We start from the raw sequence: 26,398 nt of genomic DNA, 5'->3' as shown, positions 1-26,398 counted from the left end.
AAAAATAAATGGAAAAATCAAAAATTTCTTTTTTTAAATATTATTTTCGGAACATGAATTAACTAAAAATTAAATAAAAATAAATAAAAATTTCTTTTTTTAAATCAATATTCCGTTATTCCACAATAACCTCCCAAACCACAAATCACCTCGAATGTGGAAACATATCTTTTAGCTATCTTTTTATATTTAAATTATCACTAATAATCACTTTAATGTTGATGTATTGAAGTCACATCACGACCAAAATGTCATCGTATGAAACGCATATCCAAATCGTATTCTTGATAAGAATGTATTTATTGTTAACTGAATTGTCGGCCACATCTTCGTAATATAACTTGTGGTCATATTTAGTATTAGCTTATGGTGCATAACATGGTAGGGTCTTATTAACCTTTTTTCCCAAATATATCGTTGTGTTTCGCACATTGCACATGAATCATAAGTCATAGCCATATGGTTCGATATACAACATCAAATTAGAGAGTAGTTGTTTCAATACCAATTTCAACAAGCACCCACCCACCCACCTCAATCAATTGTTGCTTTAAAGGTGCAACCACCTTAAGGTAACCATATCACCTTTTTTTTCATTTTTTTTTTGTAAACAACTCCAATAATACATCTTATAAATATAAAAACTCTATGGTGTTAACGTTAATCAATAGCTGATGGATGCTTTTTTAATGATTGGAAATTAAATATTGCATTTAAAGATTTTAATTTAAACGATTTTATAAAAGGATGCATTTATATTTTCTAGGTAAAATTTAAAAAGTGTTTTATATCAAAAGTTTGATCGATATTAATTTGTTTATTAAAGGAGATTCTGAATTAACAACAATTAAATGTGATTAAACTAATTTTATTGGCAGATAGTTCATCGAATATCTATTGGTATATGTGTGTCTACCCCTTTGTCCTCTTCGTCATGCCTATCTCTTAGCTTTTGTGACTTCTCTGAAGTATTTCCAAAAAAAAAAAAAAAAAAAAAGTCGGTGTTCACATACATACACACAACATACATATATGATATAATGTTTTTTTCCCATGATTTTATTCCGAGTACATCAATAATTCATTATTGAACTTAAATAATGATTCCAAATTTCCAATGTCTGGGTATGGTTTTTCTTTTTGTATATAATATTCTTTATCCAAATATTATATTTAATTTGATAAATTTCAATAAAAATATCGACCAAAAGTAAAGAACTTAATAAAGTTAATATAATAATATTAAACCAGAATCAATTTCATAAATATCTAAATGACAAGTACTACGTAAAATTTTAATTTTAATTTCTATAACCAAAAGAGGATGTTTATTAAAACTAAAGTAAATTACATTTTTGGTCACTGAAACTAACCATCTGCTGAAACTTTTAATCATAGTTTAAAGTTTTTCTAAAACTACAGGGATATAACACGTTCACTAATCAAAGATTAGGGGGTTCAACATCATTTTAACAAAAAACAGTGATCTTTTTGTAAATTCCAAAACAAACGTTGTCTGCAGAGTCTGTATAATCTGTAATCTGTATAACGTTTCCGTGATTGCCACACTTTGTCCTTGTTCTCCGATCATTATCGTATATTTCGTCTCCCAAACAAAACCCTCCCCATCGTTGAAATGCGACGAATTTGTAGTCGCTTTTTATAAAAATTTAAATATATTTTTTATTTATTTTTATTCAATCAATCAATTATATAATGTGCGTCTCTCTTGCTTACTGACTAACAAACTGAGTTGTGTTTTCATCGAAGAAAATGACGATGGCACGTGACTCATCGTAAAACGGTGGCGTGTCGTCTCCGACGAAAGCCTTTCAGTCTCTGTCTTTCTTCAATTTCATCTTTCACTTCACATTTCGCTTTGATTCTTTACTTAATATTGTATTTCCAGCAAAAGTAAACCAAATGCTTTAAGGAAAAGAGCTTTTTGATGATGATTTAACCTAAAAAATTCACAAGAGTTTGATTAATTTGGGTTACGAAAAGGGTGAACGATGAGGAGAGTTTCCACAGAGTTTTTGATTGTTTCGTTTCTGGTGGCGGCGGCGGCGGCTGCGACGGTGGCGTTTGGTGTCAATGTGACGTATGATCACCGGGCATTGGTGATCGACGGCAAACGGCGGGTGTTGGTTTCCGGTTCTATTCATTACCCTCGAAGCACCCCTGACGTAATACTCCGTACACTCCACCGACACTTTCACACACACACACACATTCTCTGTTTCTCTCACTAAAAAATTCCTAACTTTTTTCTTTTATTAAATTGCAGATGTGGCCAGGGTTAATTCAGAAATCGAAAGAAGGAGGACTTGATGTAATCGAAACCTACGTTTTCTGGAATTTGCATGAACCTGTTAAAAACCAGGTTGTTTTTTTGATCTTTACAAGAATCTTGGAACATGAATTCAACTCTTTCACATTTTTTGGAGGGGAATTTTTCTTGATGTTAAAGTGTTTATAACTCTAATTCAAGAAAGAAACTTCCTTTTTCGGGTTGAAGTTTCAAGATTTTCTTGAATCGGCCTATTTTGGATCAGAATCTAATCAAGATTATGCATTTATGTTGATGAAATTAAATGTATTTATATATAATTAAGACCCAAATTCCATATTAATCTTGAAAAAATTATGAACTTCAACAGTATGAATTCGAAGGAAGAAAAGATTTGGTTAAATTTGTGAAATTGGTGGCTGATGCTGGTCTTTATGTTCATCTTCGTATTGGTCCATACGTTTGTGCAGAATGGAATTATGGGTTAGTTTTAATTTTCTATTTTTTTTTCTTTTTCAATATTTAATCATAAAAATAATCCAAATCTTGATGTTTATACTTTATACTCATTAATTTCTTTTTGCAAATAGTGGCTTTCCACTCTGGTTACATTTCATACCCGGAATTGTGCTTCGAACCGATAATGAACCTTATAAGGTTTATTATTTACTTTCATTTTATATCAAAAGTTTCCAAATTTTTTCAACACGTTTTTAACTAAATTCACAAATGTTTTAGGCCGAAATGAAGCGATTTACAGCGAAAATAGTTGGCATGATGAAGGAGGAGAATCTTTATGCATCTCAAGGCGGACCCATAATCTTATCTCAGGTTAGTTATATACTGAGCACGTTTAACTGTAGAGTTCTGAGAATGTTTCGTCAGTCTGGATTATCCAGGCTGACACATTCGACCCGTGCACTAGCTCTGATATTTCTCACAATTTTAAATACTCCAACATAAGTTTAAATATCAATATTAAATTTTTTTTTTATTATAGATTGAGAACGAATATGGCAATATCGATAAAGACTACGGTCCGGCTGCACAAACTTATATCAAATGGGCCGCAAGTATGGCTACGTCTTTAGACACGGGAGTGCCATGGGTGATGTGTCAACAAAAAGATGCTCCGAATCCAATTGTAATACCATAAAAGAAAACCTTTAAATATTAACTTAATGACTTTTGTTAATCAAGATTAACATGTGGTTTCACTTTTTTTTTATTGTGTACATAGATAGACACATGCAATGGGTTTTATTGTGATGGGTACACTCCAAATTCTAATAATAAACCAACAATGTGGACCGAAAATTGGACCGGATGGTTTCTTTCATTTGGTGGGGCCGTGCCTTATCGACCCGTGGAAGATATTGCTTTTTCTGTTGCACGATTTTACCAAAGAGGTGGAACTTTTCAAAATTATTATATGGTTAGTTTTATAAGTTTTTATACATAAGTTTTCACTTTTAGACTTTTTAAGAAAAAAATGTGTAGTTACTTTTATATATATGTCTATGTGTAGTACCATGGTGGGACGAATTTTGGGCGTTCGACTGGCGGACCGTTTATCGCAACAAGTTATGATTATGATGCTCCACTTGATGAATATGGTATGATGATTATTTCTTGATTTGTTTAGTTAATTATAAGTTGTTTTTTGAATTTTGTATTAATGTGTAGGAGCACCTAGACAACCTAAGTGGGGTCATTTAAAGGAGTTACATAAGGCGATTAAGCTTTGTGAAGACGCGATGGTGGCAACCGATCCAACTACTACTTCTCTTGGTAGCAATCTAGAGGTAAGTCCACTTTTGTTAGACCTCATTTGTTACACATGACAAGACTAAACAGAACATTACAGAACAGAACATTACTGTTTTATACTGCGTTTGACATGTATGTGCAAAAGACATAATTGTCCTCTCACATTCATTAAGAAAAAATAGCTATGCAACTTTATTGAAGTAAGGATGTGGTGGGACCCGTTGTACCTTTACTAACATAATCTTTTTTGAGCTTTAGGCTAGTGTGTATAAAACATCATCAAAATGTGTTGCTTTTTTGGCAAATGTTGATACAAAAAATGATGCAACCGTCACCTTCAATGGAAATTCCTATAAATTACCCGCTTGGTCTGTCAGCATCTTGCCCGATTGCAAGAATGTAGCGTTCAATACTGCGAAGGTTTGTTTTCGTTTGACTTTTGTGGTCAACCCTAGCGTATATCAAATTCATTTTTCATATGGGTTTTTTTTACAAATTAAAAAAGTAACGAGATACAAAAATTGTCGCATTTGTTACAATCTTTTACATAACTTATCAATTTCCCACAAAAATTCAAGAATTCAATAGAATTTTGAAATTGAAATTGAAGTTGGTCTATTTTGACAGATAAACTCCATGGCTACAATACGAAGATTTGTAGCTAAAAATAATGGAAACGAATTAATTGCTTCAGAAGAAATTTCGTCTGATTGGAGTTATGTTAGTGAACCTATTGGGATTTCGAGTAACAATGCATTTAAAAAACCGGGATTAGTGGAGCAAATCAACACAACAGCGGATCAAAGTGATTATTTGTGGTATTCAATAAGGTATAAATCAACACAACTTTTTATTTTATTTAAAAAGTTAAATATTATTTTTATTATTACAATCTAAATAATTTTCTATGGTTATCTTGTAGTGCTGAAAGTGAAGGTGACGAGTCTCAAACAGTTCTACATGTGAAATCACTCGGCCATGTTCTTCATTTGTTCGTTAACGGTCAACTCGCAGGTTTGACCAAGTAACAAAAAAAGAAAAAAAAGTAATTTCGGTTATTTTTCTTGATGAATTTTTTTATATTGTAGGTAGTGCAATTGGTAACGCTAATAACCCTACTGTTTCCAAGGATATTCCTATTACACTCAAACCAGGAATAAACAAACTCGATCTGCTAAGTTTGACTGTGGGACTCAAGGTTTGACTTTTGTAAATTTCCATGATTTTGATTGGTAACAATGAATTACAAGAAGGGTATTTATGTAATTTCAATTACAGAACTACGGTGCGTTTTTTGATACAACGGGTGCGGGCATCACCGGTCCGGTTGAGCTTGAAGGGTTAAAGAACGGTTCAACTATTGACCTTTCATCTATGCGGTGGACATATCAGGTAGACATAAAATGACGATTTTACCCTTTGACTATAGTTTCTAACATATTGAAATTTAGGTCGGACTTAAAGGAGAAGGACTAGGGCTACACACGGGTGGTTCGTCACTTTGGGTGTCCGGGGTGCCTAAAAGTCAACCTTTGACTTGGTACAAGGTAATATCATAGTTTTTATAGAACCATTTAATATCATATGTATAGAACTTTTGACTTTATGTTTTACTCATAACCTATGTGAAAACAGACAAGCTTTGATGCTCCTTCGGGTGATGATCCAATTGCAATAGATTTAAGTGGAATGGGAAAAGGTGAGTTATGGGTGAATGGAGAAAGTATCGGGCGTTATTGGCCATCTTATATTGCTCCAAATAGTGGTTGTTCGGATTGTAGTTATAAAGGGTCGTATAATTCAAATAAATGCCTCAAAGGTTGTGGGAAACCCTCGCAAAAGCTGTAAGTGAAGTTTCTTTTTAGGTTAATTACAAAAATGACAAAACTCGTACTTTGTATCTTAACAAAAAAAAACCTTAACAATAGATTAAAAACGATTTTTTATCTCATTGGTATGATCTTGTAGGTATCATGTCCCTCGATCATGGTTAAAATCAAGTGGGAATGTTATGGTGTTATTTGAAGAAATCGGTGGTGACCCTACAAAAATATCTTTCACGACACAAGTGTTGCAAAGTTTATGTTCCCATGTGTCCGAATCACACCCATCTTCTATCGAATCATGGAGTCAAGAAAAGTCAAGGAGAAAACGGAAACCAGAACCAAAAGTTTCCCTAGAATGCCCTCGCCCTAATCAAGTCATCTCCTCTATAAAGTTTGCTAGCTTTGGAACACCTCAAGGGCAATGTGGTAATTTTAGACATGGCGAATGCAAGAGTGATAATGCACTTTCGATTCTACAAAATGCTTGCCTTGGGTACAAGACTTGTAGTGTTGGAGTTTCGACTGTTACTTTTGGTGATCCTTGTGTAAATGTAGTTAAAAGTTTAGCGGTAGAAGCATCGTGTGAATGAAAAACACGAATATAATTATAAATTATAAATCATAGAATAAAACCGTTTTTATTTGTATTATAATAAAATTCAAGGAATCGAGAGCCTTAATTTATGACCATTATTGATTATTGATATATTACAAGGAATTACGATAATTGATTAGTATTGAGATATACGGGGAGGGGCAGATTCGTAATTTGACTGAAATAGGCAGAGTTTGCAACGAGGTGAAGTTAAAGATGGAGTTTCGTATTTGTCTTCTCCACCCATTAATGGCATCGCGATCCCTCTCTTCACTGGGCTAACATACCCTGGTCTGTAGGTTTTTCCCAAAATGCCCTCGACGTTGTCTGAGAGATTTGAGAATCGGAACTGTGTCTCGAAATGGGCAAAAGCGTCATTTAATGGTAACTGGTAGTTGTGAGCTTTTTCGTCTTCTTTGGTCACCGGAACAGCTTTCATGTCGATTTCAACCAGTCCGCGGACTGTAACTCTCACGGTGTTCGCCTCGTCGGTTCTTTCCACCGCCACTTCTCTTACTCCGGTGTTGGTTTTCCATTCTGCGTCTCCGGTGAACGGGACGTTGACTTGTTGACCGTTCCATTTTACGAGAAGTACGTCGACGGAGTCGTCCCATTGTTGTACTTTCTTGGCTGAGAGAACGAGGATGTCGGTGTCGAACATGATGGAGATGGACTGGACCCATGTGTAGTCACGTTTCCGGCCATTTGGGCGGTTTCCGATGAAGTGGGCGTTGATTTGGAGGTTGGTGTCGGAGACAAGAGCGAAATCACGTCCTTTGCCGCCATGGAAGTAGAACATGACTCCGTCGCCTCCGACGAACCTTGGATCATAACATAGAGAGCCATACCCGTTACATTGTGGTCTCCTCCCTGTCATTCAATTGCAAATTAGTTAAAAAGAAGATGTAGATGATTAGGAATTCAAAGAAGCATTTTGTCGAACAGGTGGAGTACATACATTTGCAAGTAGCTTCACACTTGCTACCACAATTGATAAAGCACCCTTTGTTCTTCTTGTTCTTTTTGGGCTTCCTTTCCGGGCACTCGGCCGGACAAGTTAGTGTCTTCTTATTACAAGCTCCTTTCGATTTACATTTCGCCCGTTCGCTTCCTGTTTTTGGGTCTGGTGTCTCGTCGTCGTAGTTCGCGGTATCTTCGTCGACAGGAGAAGGCTTTGGTTTCTCCTCCTTGGGAGCCGGTGCTGGTTTTGGTTTCTCCTCCTCCTTCGGCGGTTCCGGCTTTAATTTCTCCTCCGTAGGGACCGGGGCTGCCGCCGGTTTCTGGTCTTTAGGTGCAGGTACCGGTGCCGCAGTCTTCTTATCGTCTTCAGGCTTGTTGTGGTCATCAGCTCGGACTGAGGTAGCTCCGATGGAGACGAGTACGAGTAGGAAAGCCACCAGAATGAGCGCCTTCCCCATATTCAAACCTCTGTGTGTTTTTCCTTTCTAGTTTTTGTGGTGTTATCTTTCTTCGAAGACTGAAAGGATGGTGATTGAGATGGTTTGGGGAAGAGGAAGGGAAGCCATTTTTATAGGCGGATAAAGCAGTCGGTGAAAGGCATAGCCATGGAGTTCGCACCAATTCATGTCAACTGGATTTCCTTCGCTCCGAAAAAAAATAACTTACAGCCATGAGGACGACGAGATGCTTCCAATATTGTCGCAGAAACCTTTTTGACTTTTTGATTACTTTCTATTCATATCTCGAATGACTTTTTGATATATACACAAAGGAATCATTTTTATTTCGATAAAAAAAATCCAACAAGTTTCATAATTTAGGGTTAATTAAATAAAAACTAGATACTTTCATTTTTCTTCATCAATTCATTAAGTGATTACAAAATTGTCGCATAAATTGATGAAGTCTATGTTTGTTTGTACATTGTTAGCTGAAATTGATGTTATATGAAAAAGATGCTGAATATTGAAAAGCAAAATTACGTTTTAGTTGAAGATATAAAATACATAAAAACATACTTAGAAAATTATATATATATTTTTTTTATAATTAATTAAGTTTTAATTTGGAAAAAAAATTAAAAAGATTTTGAAAAACTAATCTTGGTAGTTTTTAGAAAGTTAATTTATTAACTATGATTCTCCGCAAACAACCAAAAAAAATATGTTGATGGTATTATACATGAAGTACATAACGTGAATGAAAATAAAAGCATATTTGAGTGGGTTCACATCTGTTGGCATCTAAGGAGTAAGGAGTTTTGCTTAACCATGCATTCATGCACTTCTTTTGGGCGGTTCGTTAGGACTCTAGGTTTTAAAATGTAGTTGCTCTTTTAATTTCCTTCCTGAATAAATAATATAATAAGATATTATTATTACATATTACCTAATTAACAAAATACAATAAAATGGAGGGATATTTACAATCATTAGGAATGAAGTAATAACACGAAATGACCAACTTTTTAATTCATAAAAAATGACTACGAAGTCTAAAAAAGTGCTACTGTTGAGACATGACATAAAGTCATTCAAAATAAGATATGTTTGAGTAAAATGTACATTTCGGATCGACTCTTCGTACATGCCGGTATGTCTTTCATTATGGATTCGTATTTCAGATAAGAAATCAGAGATTTATTTTCTCTTTCTATAGGTTTAGGTTTTTATAATCAATTCATATACACCATTTTGTTTGTAACACCTTAAATTTCAAACAATTTTTTTTTTTCATTTTGAATTCACCAAACATTACTCATAAATCCAAGTCATCACAGAATTTTAATCATTATCAAAACATATCATAGTATCCCAAAATCCACAAAACATCATAAGCCGACGAATGTGTACAATCATGTCTCAAGCCTTCTCAGAATCTACAAAGTACCCGAAACATATTTAAATCAACACTGTAAACACGAAACTTAGTGAGTTCCCCAAAATACCACATATACAAATAATTAGCCTCTCATGGCTATATCTCGATAAGGACCCTCCGATCACATGTCTCGGTGAAGACCCTTCGGTCTCATGTCTCGGTATGGACCATCCAGTCATAACTCATTATATACACTGAATAATATAAACAACATAAGTCACAAAGACAGAATGTATAATAACACATATCTCAATATAAGCAACTAAGACCATTTAGTCAATAATATGAATAAGACCCTACGGTCACACATATGACTAGGTGTCTAGTAAGTAGCAAAGAGTGATTTCAAGGATGGAATCCAGTTTAAGCGGGGAGAGTTGTAACATCTAGTTTCAAGAAGCTTTTAATTTCGAGAATTGTGCACATTAATGGATCAACTTAGGCCCTAGACTTCAAAGGGTTGGGTTCTAGGCCCATTTAGGAGCTAATTATATATATATATATATATATATATATATATATATATATATATATATATATATATATATATATATATATATAGGTTGTGCGAGGTGATCTTTAGATTTGTACTTTAGAGCCTAAGGGTATAATGGTAAAAGTGATGGTGCGGGACTTTTATCGAATCAAGGATTCTACTTCGGAAGGTTTTGAGTCAAAGAGACTTTATGGGATTGTAGGGTTTCTCATTACCTTTCCGAGCATATAAAGAACGCTAAAAACGAATTGGGACGCGGGAGTTATGACCATTGGAAGATAGGAGGGTTTTGGGTTAAAGCTAGTATGTTGGGCGTACTACGCTTAAGTTATCGCAAAGTTTCTTCCTCGTACACGAAGCGTACATAGAGTATGTTGGGCGTACGTCAGTCAGGGTTAAACTCTAATTTTTGGGTATTGGACCCTATTTAACGACCTTATCTTATTGCAAACCATTCTTACCTTCCGCCTCCATCTTCTCTAACCCAAAATTTGAAACCCTAGCCCCATTTAAAAGATTGTTGAGCCTTTGAGTGATTTTGGTGCATTTAGAATAAGAAAAACTCATTGGAGGAGTGTTAATTAGCTAGGAGCTTAAAGATCCATAACTCTCTTCTACTTTGCAAGCTTTTGGAGGTATAAAGTTTCGACCTTGAAGGTTCTTTCATGTAGATCTAATTTTAGGTTATGATTTGTCACCTTTTGGTCCCATGATTTTGGTTCTTTTGAGTAAAAGCTATTGCAAAGCTTAAGGGTGTCATTTCTTGTTAGATCCAAGGTTTATGTAGCATAAAAGTTAGATCTTGATGGTTGTGGTACAACCATGCATGAGTTTTTAGCCATTAAGTGTTAGTAAGAAGTTAGTGTAATGCCCGTAGATCTGGGCTATTCAATTTAGAGACGATAATCATCAAAAATGACTTTTTTATAGAAAAGTGTTTAGAATAAATAATCTTAACCAAGTTGTAGTATATGTCACAAGGTTTTCGTACATATAAAGAACGTTGAAATCCGAGTTATAACGAAGAAGTTATGACCTGTCGAAGTTTCGCGACAAATTTGGCACGACGCTGTAGGACATAAATAGTGAATTTATGATAGACCAATTTTTAGCCTTAGTGATCTAAATGAAAGTTGTTGAATACGTTAAACCGATAGTGTGCATAAAAGGAACGTCCGAATCTGACTTCGTATGGGGAAGTTATGATTTTTCTAAGTTTCACCTTAGCAGTATGCAGCCCAAAACTCGATATTTAGATCGAGCAATTTTTAGCCGAAACAATCTAAAAGTGAATCGAAGATCTCGTTAATAGTAATGCAACGGTAAAAAGACAGACTAAAACGGACGTCAGATGAAGAAGTTATGAATTTATAACGTACTTTTCCTGTCCCGGCTTACTAAAAATAATATAATAAAACATAAATTCAAAATTAGCCGACGAAGTCTAAACTAAAGTTGTAGAGTATAATTTCACCTACGCATGGATATAAAGAACATTAAAAACGGAGCTCGTATGCAAAATATATGAATTTCTGAAGTTCGGGGCACGAACCCCGACACTGTGTTAGAGTTCACGACATGAACATAGGGTTCACAACGTGAACTCAGAGATGACGTCTCCTGGAGCCTGAGAAACCCAAGTTGCGATGACGCACCTGATGACGATTGAACTCACGACGTGAATATTTGAGATTCACGACGTGAATCTAGAATATCAACCCTATAAATAGAAATTGAAGGGCAACCGATTTTAGTTGCTAATTCCTTCACTTTCTCACTCCCTATACCCTCTCTAGCTGTCTTGAAGTACCCCCGAAGCCCCGGTATCATCTCGACACCTGAAGAAAGTCTCGAAGCCTCGAATATCCCAAGAAAAAGAGTTTTCAAGCCGAAGCTCTGCCCGCGAGAAGTCCGGTTTCTGAGAAACCATTCCGGTTTCATCGAAGAATATTACTTTAAGAGCCGTAGTGTTGTCCAATCATCATCTTATCATGTGAGTGTATAGTCACTTTCATCTTACATATAAATATGAAGTATTTTATATGAAATACGTGCTATTTGAATATATATTGTTTGTTTATTTGAGATGAATGTGGAATGAATTATTTATACAGGTTTTAGATGATTTAAACTATTAATGTATTTTATATCTACAGAAATGTTGGGTAAAACATGGGTAGATAAAATAGCTGGTATATGTTGAAAGATGAGTTGGAAAAATGAAATAATCAGTGATATAGATCATGAGATAATGGCGAGGGATGAAATATGAGAGAAGCCCTTACCCAATAAATTTATTATTTGTGGGTTGAAAACCCTATATGCTCACCAGACTCCCAAGCCCGACCCATTCAGTTTTTCTTTGTATTACAGGTAGTGGCACGTGAGTATAAGTTGAATGACTTATCAAGATAGTTTGGATTACAGATCAGTAGTTGTAAATAACTGTTGTAAGGTCTATTTTATATTGTTTATGCTTTTGGTCTGTATCAGAATATGACATCCTGGGATTTTTGTTATATAATGCAAAATACATTTCTTTAAAGAAATGCTTTGATAAATTCTTATCACATTTTGTTTTGGGAACAAATTCTGCAACTCTTTTAAATCAAAGGATTACTCTGATTTTATTTTAAAAGCATAAACTAAATCGGTTTTTTCTGGCCGTGAAAATGGGGATGTCACAGTTAGGGTTTGGTTTTGGACACCATTAAACCATGCAAAGTTATAAAGTTGGAAATTTATGACTTAAGATGTCCCTTAGAGTTAGATATGTGAATTGGATGTTTTGGTCTTTAAGCATTAAGAGCTTAAAGTTGAGTTTGGATAGTTGGGTAGTACATCGGATGTACCCTCCTGGTACACTGCGGATAACGGGTTTCAACGCGTTACTTTCTCTTCGATTAAGCAGTACGTAGAGCGTACTGGGATGGTACGCGGGGTGTACTCATCAGAAGTCAATATGGGCCATTTTTGGGCCTTGGGTCCTTTGGGTTTTGGGCCATGGATTGTCGGATCGGATATGGGAAGGGTAAAATGGTCTTTTACCCTTAGCATGATAGATTAAGAGTTGGAACTTGATTTTGGGTTATCACCCTAATTTTTTAGTAGGGATGGTTTTAGATATGTGACGTGTGAAGAGCCCAGCAGCAGCAGCACATGTGTGTTTCAATTATCTCGGATTTGAGGTAAGTCTCCTCATTATACCTTTAGGTTGAAGGCACCAATGTCAGACCACTAGGATATGTTATGTAGGATGCTAGCTGTCTTTGTGACTTTTGAATTGTATGATGGGCTGGGCCCAATGGCATGCATGTAGGACCGGGGGCCAACTGTATGAGAGGTTTGGGCCCATTGTATGTTAGGTTGTGCCCATTGTATGATGGGCTAGGCCTAATTTTATGTTAGGGTGGCCTCGTTGACTAGGAAGGGTTACGCCCATTATTATGGTTTGGGCCAAATGGTCTGATGATATGTATGATATGTGGTATTTTGGGGAACTCACTAAGCTGTGTGTTTACGGTTTCATGTTTATGGTTTCAGGTACTTCCAGTTTGAAAGGGAAGGGCCCGATGTGACTGCATAACATCCCCAGAGTTTATTCCGCATTTGATTAGTCATGATTTTTACTCTGATGTTTAAATACTATTTTTCATCTTGAGTGATTTTGAGAACAGAATGCGGTATGAATTAATGTTTTAAAAATGAAAATTTTTCCTTGGATTTTTAAGACGTTACAGACGTACATGGCGAACATAGGGGAATTATACAACCGAGTTGGACACCACAATATTCGCGTTGATTTGGTGGAACACATCTTCAGTGCTCAATTGAATACCATTCTCGTTGAATTTGAATATAAGTTGTTCGACGATACAGAGGACGAATCAGACATGTTTGAAGATGATTCGGGTGAGGATTATGATGATGTTGCGATTAGGCGTAACATACTATTCTACTTTTTTTTATTATGTTTTTTTATTTATGTTTTTAATTAAGTATGCATTTTTTTAAGAGTAAATTACATGAATGGTCCCTATGGTTTAGGGTAATTTGCGCATTTGGTCCCTAATTTATATTTTTAACTCGGAAGGTCCCTATTGTTTGTTTTTGTTACGCACTTGGTCCCTGTCATACATGAAAAGACTATTTTACCCTTGATTTTTTAATCTATTTAAATAAACAGACCTTCAACCCCACCCCTCTCACCTTACCTTACCCGTCCTATCATTTTTTCCTATTTAAATAATAGTTGTTTTGGGTAAAACAGGGACCAAACGTGTAACAAAAACAAACAGTAGCGACCAAACGCGTAACAAAAACAAACAGTAGGGACCTTCCGAGTTAAAAAAATAAGTTAGGAACTAAACGTGCAAATTACCCAAAACCATAGGGACCATTCGTGTAATTTACTCTTTTTTTAATTAATGAAGTACTTTCCGTTTATTAATTTTATACAATTATATTTATTAAAATACATTTTATTTAATTAAAAAAAAAAGAAAATGAAAAATGTGGTAATGTGTGGTACTATACCTACCAATTTTGTAGGTCAAGGGTAAATGATGTGACGGTGACATTACATGTGAAAAGTATGGTAATATGTGGTATAACACCCACCAATTTAATTGGTAAGTACCATGTACCTCGATCACGGTGGTAACCTAGTGGAAATCTAATTGTGTTGTTTGAAGAAATTGGTGGTGTCTCTACAAAAATATCATTCACAACACAAATGTTTCAAAGTTTATGTTCACATGTAGGATTGTAAACGAACTGAACGTTCAAAAAACTATTTGTGAACCGTTCGTCGGGAAGTTCGGTTTTTTTTTTAATAAATGAACGAATATGAACATAAATTCTTGTTCATTTAATTAAATGAATGAACATGAGCTATTGTCCCTTTTTGTTCATTTATGTTCATAGACATTTGTTTATATTGTTAGTTTAAATTTATTTATGTTAATATATATTCATTTGTAATTAATATATCATATGTTTGTTTATGTTCATATATGTCCAATCATGTTTGTTTATCTTTGTTCGTTAATGTTCGTCTAGCATGTTCATGAACATAAACCAACGAACACGAACAATGTAATTTGTTAAATGAACGAACATGAATAAGAGAACTCGTTCGTTTATCTATTCGTGTTTATTTGTTTGTTCGGCTAATTTAAACGAACGGATATGAACAAGTTCTACTTCATCTTCGTTCGGTTCGTTTACAACCCTACTCACATGTGTCCGGATCACACCTATTGTCCATTAAAGCATGGAGTCAAGATAAGTCAACAAAAAAACGGAAACAAGAACCAAAGTTTCCTTAGAATGCCCTCACCCTAACCAAGTCATCTCTTCTATAAAGTTTTGCTAGCTTTGGAACACCACAAGGGCAATGTGGTAATTTTAGACATGGCGAATGCAAGAGTTATGATGCACTTTCGATTCTTCAAAATTCTTGCCTTGGGTTCTAGAGTTGTAGTGTTGCAGTTTCGACTGTTACTTTTGGTGATCCTTGTGTAAATGTAGTTAAAAGTTTAGCGGTAGAAGCATCGTGTGAATGAAAAACACGAATATAATTATAAATTATAAATCATAGAATAAAACCGTTTTTATTTGTATTATAATAAAATTCAAGGAATCGAGAGCCTTAATTTATGACCATTATTGATTATTGATATATTACAAGGAATTACGATAATTGATTAGTATTGAGATATACGGGGAGGGGCAGATTCGTAATTTGACTGAAATAGGCAGAGTTTGCAACGAGGTGAAGTTAAAGATGGAGTTTCGTATTTGTCTTCTCCACCCATTAATGGCATCGCGATCCCTCTCTTCACTGGGCTAACATACCCTGGTCTGTAGGTTTTTCCCAAAATGCCCTCGACGTTGTCTGAGAGATTTGAGAATCGGAACTGTGTCTCGAAATGGGCAAAAGCGTCATTTAATGGTAACTGGTAGTTGTGAGCTTTTTCGTCTTCTTTGGTCACCGGAACAGCTTTCATGTCGATTTCAACCAGTCCGCGGACTGTAACTCTCACGGTGTTCGCCTCGTCGGTTCTTTCCACCGCCACTTCTCTTACTCCGGTGTTGGTTTTCCATTCTGCGTCTCCGGTGAACGGGACGTTGACTTGTTGACCGTTCCATTTTACGAGAAGTACGTCGACGGAGTCGTCCCATTGTTGCACTTTCTTGGCTGAGAGAACGAGGATGTCGGTGTCGAACATGATGGAGATGGACTGAACCCATGTGTAGTCACGTTTCCGGCCATTTGGGCGGTTTCCGATGAAGTGGGCGTTGATTTGGAGGTTGGTGTCGGAGACAAGAGCGAAATCACGTCCTTTTCCGCCATGGAAGTAGAACATCACTCCGTCACCTCCGACGAACCTTGGATCGTAACATAGAGAGCCATATCCGTTACATTGTGGCCTCCTCCCTGTCATTCAATTGCAAATTAGTTAGAAAGAAGAGTGTAGATGATTAGGTATTCAAAGAAGCATTTTATCGAACAGGTGGAGTACATACATTTGCAAGTAGCTTCACACTTGCTACCACAATGGATGAAGCAACCTTTGTTCTTCTTGTTCTTTTTGGGCTTCCTCTCCGGGCACTCTGCCGGACAAGTTAGTGTCTTCTTATTACAAGCCCCTTTCGATTTACACTTAGCCCGTTCGCTTCCTGTTTTTGGGTCTGGTGTCTCATCGTCGTAGTTCGTGGTATCTTCGTCAACAGGAGAAGGCTTTGGTTTCTCCTCCTTGGGGGCCGGTGCTGGCTTCGGTTTCTCCTCCTTGGGTGCCGGAGCCGGTGCTGACTTTGGTTTATCCTCCTTGGGAACCGGGGCCGGCGCTGGTTTCTGGTAGTTAGGGGCGGGTGCTGGTGCAGCCGGAGTCTTCTTAGTGTCGTCAGGCTTTTTGTCATCAGCTCCAACCGTGGTTGCTCCGATGGAGACGAGTATGAGTAGGAAAGCCACCAAAATGAATGACTTCCCCATGTTCAAACGATATGTATGACCTTCCTTTCTAGTTTTTGTGGTCGAAGATGGAAAGGATGATTGAGATGGTTTAGGGAAATGAAGGGGAAGCCATTTTTATAGGCGAATAAAGCAGTCGGTGAAAGCCATAGCCATGGAGTTCGCACCAATTCATGTCAACTGGAGTAAACTGGATTTCCTTCGCTCCGAAAAAGAAACTTACAACCATGACGACGATGAGACGCTTCCACTTCCACTGTCTTAGATACACACCTTTAGACTTTCTAATTATAGTATTATTATACTCTATTTATAAGTATTTATATACACAATGGAATCAATTTTGTTTTGAGTAAAAAGACCGGATCAGTTTCTATTTACTTTTAATTTAAGAAATAATAAAAATAAATAAATAATAATAAAGCCCAAATAAAATAGTAGTAAGATACATGAGGCCATTAGCAATGGGTATGTCTCGTGGTTGAAGTGGCCACGAACCATGACAACGAACATCATTCTTGTGTTTTGTTGTGCTCATGGTCGTGGAATATTGTGGTGCAATTAACGACTTACATCGGCTAATAAGAAGCTATTTTATGCATTTGACGTTTGATCACCTTTTACTAGTCGTTCAACCGTATTTTTTGAAAAAATAATTTTAAAAAAACATATGTACTACTATATACAACAACCTTTAAGCCTTCTCCATATCTCAAATTGAAAGATGCTCCAAAATAGAAAGAGCAAACCGAAGAACTTCACAAATGTCTTCCGATTTAAAGCGTTCAAGAAACCCCGATATAACTTTTCCAACAATGATCCGATAGATCTTGAAGATGAGCAACATCTTGTCGTTCCGTTGAAAGCAGTAAAGCAAAAAAAAAAAAGTGGCTTCATCGGCTTCGGGATCTATCGTTATCGATTATTTTGGAGACAGATTTGATCGATGTGTTTGAGAGCAAAGCGGAGACGATGAGTTGGATGGAACAAAAAATGATAGAGCTTAAGTGTCATGTAACGTCCCAAAAATCATAGAAAAATTTCATTTCTAAATAATAAACCATATAAACGAGTTGTTCCAAGACCAATCCACATGAATATTGTTGGATTAGATGTGTAAACTTATAATTAAATTAGTGTAATCTTAAATTATTAGCAAAGTTCCTGTTGGGTTGCCCCCATAGTCAGAAATAACTAGAAATGATATTAGGAGAAAGAGAGATAAATAATATGTTAATATGTGATTAATATATTAATTGGAAATAGATAATTGATATTAATTTATAATGTAATTAATAAATTAACATGAGATCAATTGTTATATAATTGATTTGTTAGTTTACATGATTAATAAATTAATAAGAAATCAACTGAATTAATTAATTATTAATCAGAATTAATCTGAAATTAATTTGGGATTAACTGGGATTAATTAAAGGTGCAATTGGTGAATTGTAATTGTTTAATAGTTGAAGAATTGAAATGATTCTAGAATCATCCAAGGGGTGGATGGTTTTGAGAGTATCCTTAGGGTTTCCAGAAGCCTCTTGGATGCAGATAAAGAAATGATTTGAATAAGGATTAAATCTATTATTTAATTATTCAAGTCTTACTTTGTCCCTAAGTTACCTAAAACTATAAATAGGACCCCTTATAGCCTCAATTTCGTTCATTCTCTTCCAATAAGGCTTAGGAGCGAAAATTATACCTCTCCCCCCCCCCCCCTCTCTCTCTCTCTCTCTCTCTCTCTTATTCAAGCTAGGGTTTTGAGTGTGATCCATTAGAGGCACGAGATTTTTGGTGCTTGTTTTCCGAGGTTTTCAAAAAGGAGAATGAAGTGATTTGTTTACTATAACAAATCAAAGGTATGTAACCTAAACTCTTGTAAAATGATTATACTAGGAATTCATTAGGGTCCAAGTTATTAATGTTGTTCATAGCATGTTACATTCAAAGTGTTAAAGACATAGGTTGCATGTCCTCTTAAATGTTAAGTAAAATTCTGCAAGCACATAGTTAATGTAATCTATAAAACTCATCAGTGGTTTACAGCCTTGGTGTGTCAAACATTGTTTGTACATAGGATGAACTTGAACAAAACTTTTTTGTTTTATGTCAGACTGATCTCACGGCGTAAGATTTAATGCTCACGACATGAACACAGTAAATTCAGAATTTTTCGAATTTTCGTGCCTAGTTTGATTTATATGGTTGTTATTTAGTAATTATCTCTTATAATATCTGTCAAAACTGAATTTTTATTATATTAGATAATTAAATAAAACCCTAAATGTTAGGAGATAATCTTACACTTGATAATGATTGATTATAAGATTAATTAATATTATTCTTGTGGATCTTATTATTAATTTAATTAAATGATTAATTAAAAGATAATTAATAAATCCATAAATTGGTTTAAATTTAATTAAGTTAAACGGTTAAATTTATAAAAGATTAAACCTTGTATATCTAAATGTTTTAAAATACACCTTATACTATATATATATATATATATATATATATATATATATATATATATATATATATATATATACACACACACACACACACACACACAAAGGTTTAATATATTAGTTGTATAAGACAAGTCAGTCAAATCGTTACCACGCCTCATTCACAAAGCCATATTATAATGGGAGTTTAAAGAATCAACCTATAAAATAACCGTCATTGGATATCCATTCTTACTTATCACTGTCTTGTATGGTGGATGGTCGTTAACCGAACAGATTTGATAGGACGTAATCTCAGTAATAAATATAATGATATAAAGTAACTAAACCTTTTAAAATCCCACTCATAGTTACTTTAGGAAAAAATGTGAAAAATATGCTAATCCATGAAAAACGCACATCATGCTTTATATGTCGTTAGTTGAGCGTGTGTGGTTAACCAACACACTAATAGGGACTATAAAGAGATATGATGAGCATCTTGAAAATCATCATCGTTGATGGAGCGTGTGTGGTTAACTGACATATCAATGTGAGATGATAAATGACATCAAGGTTGTCAAGCGGGTTAGCATGGTTATTCACATCTCATTTGTGATCTTCGACATTCCAGTCACAAAAGTGATATCATAATATGAGATTGAAACATATCATTGATAAGATTCAATAAATCTCGAAAAGATCTAGGAGTTTCATAAGATTGAAATTAGTAAATGCCTTACTTATCTAAAATAGATTCGAATTTAATTATGACATTCCTCTTCAGAATTTCGAATAGAAAATATGGATCGTAGCCTTAAATTATTTTTTAGGTTAATAATTAAGGATTAAAATCAAATAACTTGAATTCTCTCTATTCCCACTTTTAGATGTCGTATGAAGATAAAATTGGTCTTTGTCATTCTTATGGAAATGATTGTCCGCATCTTCAAGAGATGGTTTCTTCCAATTTATAGTCAATGTGAAATTATTTTTTCTTCCTTAGGCAATGATGGAATTGAATATCAATTCTCTTCAATTCTTCCACCTCGTCCTCCAGTGACTCTCATTACGTCATATTTTTCCCAAGTTGATAGATATGAAACTACTTGAGCTTTATTGTCTTATATACATCAAGATGGAAATTTTGTACATGCGTATATTCTAAAAAGGGAAATTGTACATTGACAAGTTGGATAGAATGTGTGTTGTTTTTACCAAGGAGGTAAGCCATTGAAGTGATTATTATTTTGCTTCCAAATTCATATGACTGGTTCATTTAGAACTTTTATGTGATGAATATCGACATGCCCTTAATTGATCTGACCTAAATTGTCAAACCTCCGGCCGAGGCAGTGGAACAAGTCAGGATGTGCAACTAAGTTCGTGGATCACAGAAAACTGAATATACAACACAAATACAACAATAAAAAACAACATTTGTATCCTATCTTTAAGTTTGAATACAAGGTTCTTACAGATAATAGTAATACATGAATTGCCATAACAGATAGGCATAACATAAAAAAACTAGTATTTAAATTGCCTGCAATCCATGTTTTTTCCCAATGTTTGAAATGCTTGAAATCACTAATTTCCTGAGAATACATGTAGCTTGAAAGTCAACACAAGGTTGGTAAGAGTCACAGGTTTTCTGCTAACAGCAGTATAATACTTTAAAAAGTCTAAAAAGTATTTTCTTTGTAAGTATCAAAACAGTGTATGTAAATAAGATTTACATTTTCAACAATGTATCATAAGTAAGTTCATACTTAAATATAGCTTTGAGATCAACTAAATATGTGGTTTATAGCGCGCGCGCGCGAAAGAGAGAGAGAGAGAGAGAGAGAGAGAGAGAGAGAGAGAGAGAGAGAGAGAGAGAGAGAGAGAGAGAGAGAGAGAGAGAGAGAGAGAAAGAGAAAAAGAGAGAGAGAAAGAGTGTATGTGTGTGTGTAAGAGAGAGAGACAGAGAGAGAGTTTAGTTAATGTTTATAGTGAGTCCTATAATCGAGCTATGTGACTGTATGTACCCCTTACACCACTTCAGTATACGCCGTATTACAATTGTAGACACTTATCACCTGCTTCGATTGATTGGTCGAGATTGTAGCTAGCAACCGCGGGCGAGGATGTCAACCCCATATAGATATATACATATGTATCTCTCTCCGAAGATTAACAGTTATAGTAGTGTGGGTATACTAAGTAATTAGACTTAGCTAATGAATATAGTCTCACTAAAAAGCCCTTAACTAAGGTAGTTGAAAAAGCTCTCGACCCTAACCTATAAGTGGATAACTTATTAGGCATAATGAATTTATATAGAGTTTATAAAAGCATAATTGGTATACATTTAAGTAGGCTTCCTTGTATAAACTATGTATTAAGAAGGCATAAATTGTTTAGATAGTTATAATATCCTAACAACATACCATATGATTATCTTGATATTGTAAACTAGTATAATGTCAAGCAATAATTTCATCCCTAGTATAGTGCCTAGGGCTAACCCCCGGGTCTTCTACTCATAACTACATGGGCCAGTATTATGGCCTTAGACCCATTCATACAAAGGGAAACTCACCTGCACTGGCTGAACTTGCTGATGATGTCACTATCTGCTGCCCGACAACTCACGGAACTCCTGCTCCCCTTGCTCCTCGAACTACCAATATCAATGCAACACTGAGTCTAACTGACCCCCGAAAGACAACCAAGTCAACCCTGGTCCAAGGTCAAAGTCCTGATCAAAGTCAACCTCCTAGGTCAACCTTACTCGGCGAGTCACCCTACTGACTCGCTGAGTTCAAAATGATCCAATTCCCTCCATTCGCGACTCGACTCGCCGAGTCAGTCCATGACTCGCCAAGTCTACCGATTTCTGAGTCCTGACCTGTCCAACTCACTGAGTCTCCACCCGACTCACTGATTCGAATCTCAACTCGAAGGGTTTGGGGTTTCGCGACCTGACTTGCCGAGTCCAAGAACAGACTCGCCGAGTACAAGGAAATCTTCATACGACTCGACGAGTAGTTCATCCCACTCGTCGAGTTTCTCCACAACTTCACGCTACTCGCCGAGTCCACTCAAAAGACTCGCCAAGTCCCTTCTGTTCTCCTTACATGCAGAGGACTTTTGAGTCATGCATGGACTCCAAGCTGTAGATCTACCCTTCCCAAGCCTATTCCACACATAAAGTTGCAAACTTTACGTGTAGAGAAGGAGATCTAGGCAAAATATGCCATAAACTAGGGTTTAAGGCCAAGGGGCTTCAAAATCAATTCAAGGGCTGATACTTTACGGGGTTTTAGATCAAAATAAGCATGGATCTGAGGTCACAACCTCAGATCTGAACCCCTAGCTCGAAAGGTCACTCTAATGCCATGAATGCCCAAATACACACATAGATCTAGGTGCAAAGAAGGGAAAATAGCAGCTTGTTACCTCCAAGATGAACACCACTGAAGTAGATCTCGGATCTACACCTCCTCCTTTGAAGCAACCCACTTGATCTTCAAGTTCCTTTCCCCCAAAGTTCCTTCCTCCAAGCTTTATCTCTCAAATAATGGAAGCTCTTACGAAATCGAGGTACACTGGTTCTCTAGGGTGATATGGGGGGGGGGGGGGCTGAGGGAGGGACATAACACCTTTTAAATAGGTTACAACTCCCGGAATTAGGGTTTTCCCCGTTCAGACCAGACTCGCCGACTCGGTCGCTTACTCCTCGACCCGGATCCCGCTCGGACTCGCCGAGTCCCTCCTTAGACTCGCCGAGTCTACCCTTAAAATTAGGGATTTTCTTTCCTTTCTTGGCCTTCAAAACTTTGGGTGTTACAACTCTACCCCACTTAAACTAAACTTCGTCCTCGAAGTTTACTATACTCTACTGCCGGCGATCTGCCTCCAATGCTCCACCATCCATTCTAACACCAGCTGCCTAACTTTGCTGGCCTTCTGCTCAGTCATTCAGACTAATGTCAATCCTTACTGGTAATAATCTTGGGTGCAACCCGACCCTGAACATCCTGGAAACACAACTTACTCGACCGACAGTCTTTCTGATATTCTCCGAGTACTACAACATAGGGGTTCACCCCTTCTTTCCTTGCGCGATTTCCTTGCCTTCCCGAGGCAACGCTCCATAACCATTTATCTCCTCTGCCACTGTAAAGACGCTGTCTTCACCCAGTCTATTACTTCCGCTACTCTGTGCGGGTCATCATTGCCAGTATCCACTTGGCATTCTTTCTACTATCATTCGGTGTCGAGCAACCCACGATCGACTAACTGACTCCTACCATACGCTGCATACTCGCACTGCTACTGACTGAAAATTCTGCTATTCCATATCTGGCTTCCGGATGAACTGAGACCACCCTGGTCCCTACCAACCTATTAATATCTGCATTACCGGCTCTCACCGATCGCTGACTCAACACTACCACTAGTCGCTCCTAGCGACATTCGAAAAGAACTTCCGCCACACATGTTGCTCAATCTATTCTACTATGCTGACACCACAATTTCCTGAGATCCCTAATCCCCTTATCTAGACACTAAAGTCCTCACCAAGTCCCACCTGTGCTGCTAAAACTCACGGGCCTCGCCCATGGGTCTCACCCAACCATACTACTGAGCAACCCTGCTCTCAGGTCTCACCTATACTGCTATTCTCATACGGGCCTCGCCCACGAGTCTCACCCGACTATATCCTAGAGCGGCCTCTCCTAAGGCCTCACCTCTCAAGGGTTATACAGGCAACTCATTACCATCCTCATCCATTCCCCATTCCCGATCCCTATCTGAAAGCAAGGAGATAAGGGCCTCACCCCGACTCCGCCAACGAAGTTACTACGGAATGCCACGGCTGCCTCGTAGTCCAACAACACTTCCACCACTGACTGGTAGTGAATGCTACGGTCGCCCCGTAGTCTTACGTCACTTTACACCACTGACTGCTGCTGAAGAAAGCCGAGGCTCTCCCGCCACTCTTCCATGCTCTACATGCTGCTTCTGCCGCTGATTGCTGACACGAGAACATCTCCTGCTATTTGACCTCAAGATCTCCATTCCGACTCACACGAGTCCTACAGGCGACCCCTTCAACCTGAATCCGAACCACATACTCACCATTACCCTTTACACGCACGAACTGATGGGAAGTTTCTCAAACTCCCAACCCTGAACTACTCAATCCGTCAACGCTGAACTACCTCCTTTCCTTCTCAGAATCATATACTCGATCTGGATTTGCGCTCTTACCCTTATACACTCATAGGATTCTCCCCCACTTCGATCCTGCTTACACCTCGATGCTCAATGAAGAGAAATCCCAATCCTTGTTACCATAATCAAACCGCTGAGGAATCCCAAGTTACCATAGCTAAGGATCTAACCTGTCCATTCTTATACGGCTCCGAACTAGTGAGACATACCGAGTCCCTCCAAGGCATGCTACAGATACTGCACCCTAACTAACCTTCTTCGTTACAACCCAACACTTAACTACTAACCAATATCCAAGGTATGCAGATGGCATATAACTCGATCACAATCAACCCGCTCAAAAATAAAATACTCATACAGATAATGATGCAGAACCATAACAATATAATCATGCACAAAATAAAAGAATTGAAAACGGAAGTCGCATACCTGCAACTTCCGGCGCTGCTCGCGTCTCCAAAGTACCCATCTGAAAATCCCTGCCTCCAACCGCAGGCGCCTCCGCACGGCCCTGACGGCCGTCTATGATCCTCAAAGTTGCAGGGGCAGGTGCCATCACTCGTCCTGCTGAAAGAAAACTGGGGCACTGGGCCTTCTTGTGGCCCCGCTGATTGCAGTGAAAACATATCAAGTCTAATCCCTAGGTGATAGTAACAGTACAATCTCTACTAAAATGACCAGTCCGACCGCACCTGAAACAGCCAGACTCACCACCACTACCACTTCTGCACGCGCCTCCGTGCGTCCTGCCACACTTTTCGCATCGACTGCGGTCCTGATGATCCCTCGATCTTGAATCCGATCCCTTGGGCCTTTTGCCCGAACTCGCAGCTACCTAAACCTCATCCGGCTTCCTCTTCCAGATCTGCTCCAAATCAATTTCCCTCTCCCTAGCCTGAGAAATCATATCTTCCAGCGTCTTACAACCGGACCTACTCACGAACTCCCTGATGTCATCCCTCAGCATCTCATGATATCGTGCCTTCTTCATCTCCTCATCCGCGACATACTGCGGAACAAGAAGGGCTCTCTCCCTGAACTTGGCGGTGATCTCCGCCACAGTCTCAGTAGTCTGTGTCAAATCCTAAAACTCTCGGGCCAACTGCTGCACCTCAATAATCGGCGAAAACTCCTCTTTGAACCAAGCTGAGAAATCACTCCAAGTCATCGCATCCAACGCGGCATCATCACCCAATGCATGACCAATATCCTCCCACCAATCCCTCGCTCTGTCCTTCAGAAGACAGGAAGCGAGTCTGACCTTGTCCTCCTCAGGACATCGGCTCGTACGGAATGCGTTGGCAACATCAGCCAACCATCTGCTGCTAGCGATGGGGTCCCTAGCCCCATGATAATCTGGTGCCCCGCAAGCCCTGAACTCCCGAAATGTCAAGGTACGTGCTCCCAACAAGGCCATCATCTCAGTACGGAAGGCTCCCAGCCTCTCATCCAAAATCTCCAATATACCCTCCTTGATCGTGCCAAAGATCACAGGAGTCTGAGCCAGAATACTGCACGTCACCTCGGCTGATATCAACTCTCTCATCCGCTCCTCGAGCTGCTCAGCCCCTAAACCCGAGCCCAATTCCTCTCTGGCGCCTGATCCTCCCGTTGGTCCCTCTTGCAATGTCACCATACTGAAACATATAACATAACCATCATCAGAATACTCCTCACTGCCACGAGACCAAACATACTCACTACCAGGTTCCTGGTCTTGTCTCGGCCTTTCCCGAATCGAGTACGGATCCTCTGCTTTCAGTAGTACGAGCCCATACTACCTTCCACATCTATCCGTACTTTCCTTAAGAACTGCTTTGACTCCACCAAGTCCCTTTTCTACTACTACCGCTCCCAGCACTACCTCATCTTAGGCTTACCCTAGGGAAACCTTTGACTCAACTCAAACCAATCCTCAGCTG

General features: G+C 37.7%; 3 protein-coding genes across 4 annotated transcripts; 1 reads left to right on the top strand and 2 right to left on the bottom strand.

Moving 5' to 3' along the window:
* The first annotated feature begins 432 nt into the window (after positions 1 to 432).
* BGAL8 (beta-galactosidase 8) lies at positions 433 to 6,576 on the top strand. 2 transcript variants are annotated; one of them, XM_078960166.1, is made up of 18 exons: positions 433 to 572; positions 2,005 to 2,186; positions 2,288 to 2,383; positions 2,661 to 2,773; positions 2,881 to 2,947; positions 3,029 to 3,121; positions 3,291 to 3,434; positions 3,531 to 3,725; positions 3,819 to 3,906; positions 3,977 to 4,095; positions 4,319 to 4,480; positions 4,688 to 4,890; positions 4,983 to 5,074; positions 5,149 to 5,258; positions 5,339 to 5,452; positions 5,512 to 5,607; positions 5,696 to 5,904; positions 6,029 to 6,576. In XM_078960166.1, the coding sequence occupies exons 2-18, from the start codon at positions 2,013 to 2,015 to the stop codon at positions 6,474 to 6,476; spliced, it is 2,523 nt and encodes an 840-aa protein (XP_078816292.1). In that variant the 5' UTR covers positions 433 to 572; positions 2,005 to 2,012; the 3' UTR covers positions 6,477 to 6,576. The 2 variants fall into 2 exon arrangements, with proteins under 2 accessions (XP_078816292.1, XP_078816291.1); XM_078960165.1 differs by having other exon boundaries at positions 451 to 572; positions 1,910 to 2,186.
* Positions 6,511 to 8,159, bottom strand: LOC145000868 (uncharacterized). The gene is made up of 2 exons (XM_078960167.1): positions 7,440 to 8,159; positions 6,511 to 7,351 (listed from the first exon to the last, which is right to left on the bottom strand). The coding sequence occupies exons 1-2, from the start codon at positions 7,897 to 7,899 to the stop codon at positions 6,618 to 6,620; spliced, it is 1,194 nt and encodes a 397-aa protein (XP_078816293.1). The 5' UTR covers positions 7,900 to 8,159; the 3' UTR covers positions 6,511 to 6,617.
* Positions 8,160 to 15,387: 7,228 nt separating this feature from the next.
* On the bottom strand, positions 15,388 to 17,028 carry LOC144999685 (uncharacterized). The gene is made up of 2 exons (XM_078958816.1): positions 16,350 to 17,028; positions 15,388 to 16,260 (listed from the first exon to the last, which is right to left on the bottom strand). The coding sequence occupies exons 1-2, from the start codon at positions 16,813 to 16,815 to the stop codon at positions 15,527 to 15,529; spliced, it is 1,200 nt and encodes a 399-aa protein (XP_078814942.1). The 5' UTR covers positions 16,816 to 17,028; the 3' UTR covers positions 15,388 to 15,526.
* Positions 17,029 to 26,398: the final 9,370 nt, after the last annotated feature.

This window comes from Lactuca saligna, chromosome 6, assembly GCF_052625555.1.
Source record: "Lactuca saligna cultivar CGN05327 chromosome 6, ASM5262555v1, whole genome shotgun sequence".
In the NCBI taxonomy this organism is placed as follows: Eukaryota; Viridiplantae; Streptophyta; class Magnoliopsida; order Asterales; family Asteraceae; genus Lactuca; species Lactuca saligna.
Note: the sequence above shows the minus strand (reverse complement) of the source record. Positions and strands in the feature narration are given on the sequence as shown.

What these genes read in the sequence shown, in the direction of transcription:
- LOC144999685 (XM_078958816.1), bottom strand. Translation starts at nt 16,815, where the DNA reads ATGGGGAAGTCATTCATTTTGGTGGCTTTCCTACTCATACTCGTCTCC. An exon ending in GTGTGAAGCTACTTGCAAAT is followed by an intron (nt 16,261 to 16,349) that starts GTATGTACTCCA and finishes ATTGAATGACAG; the next exon opens with GGAGGAGGCCACAATGTAAC.
- BGAL8 (XM_078960166.1), top strand. Translation starts at nt 2,013, where the DNA reads ATGAGGAGAGTTTCCACAGAGTTTTTGATTGTTTCGTTTCTGGTGGCG. An exon ending in TGTGCAGAATGGAATTATGG is followed by an intron (nt 2,774 to 2,880) that starts GTTAGTTTTAAT and finishes TTTTGCAAATAG; the next exon opens with TGGCTTTCCACTCTGGTTAC. An exon ending in TAGCGTTCAATACTGCGAAG is followed by an intron (nt 4,481 to 4,687) that starts GTTTGTTTTCGT and finishes CTATTTTGACAG; the next exon opens with ATAAACTCCATGGCTACAAT.
- LOC145000868 (XM_078960167.1), bottom strand. Translation starts at nt 7,899, where the DNA reads ATGGGGAAGGCGCTCATTCTGGTGGCTTTCCTACTCGTACTCGTCTCC. An exon ending in GTGTGAAGCTACTTGCAAAT is followed by an intron (nt 7,352 to 7,439) that starts GTATGTACTCCA and finishes ATTGAATGACAG; the next exon opens with GGAGGAGACCACAATGTAAC.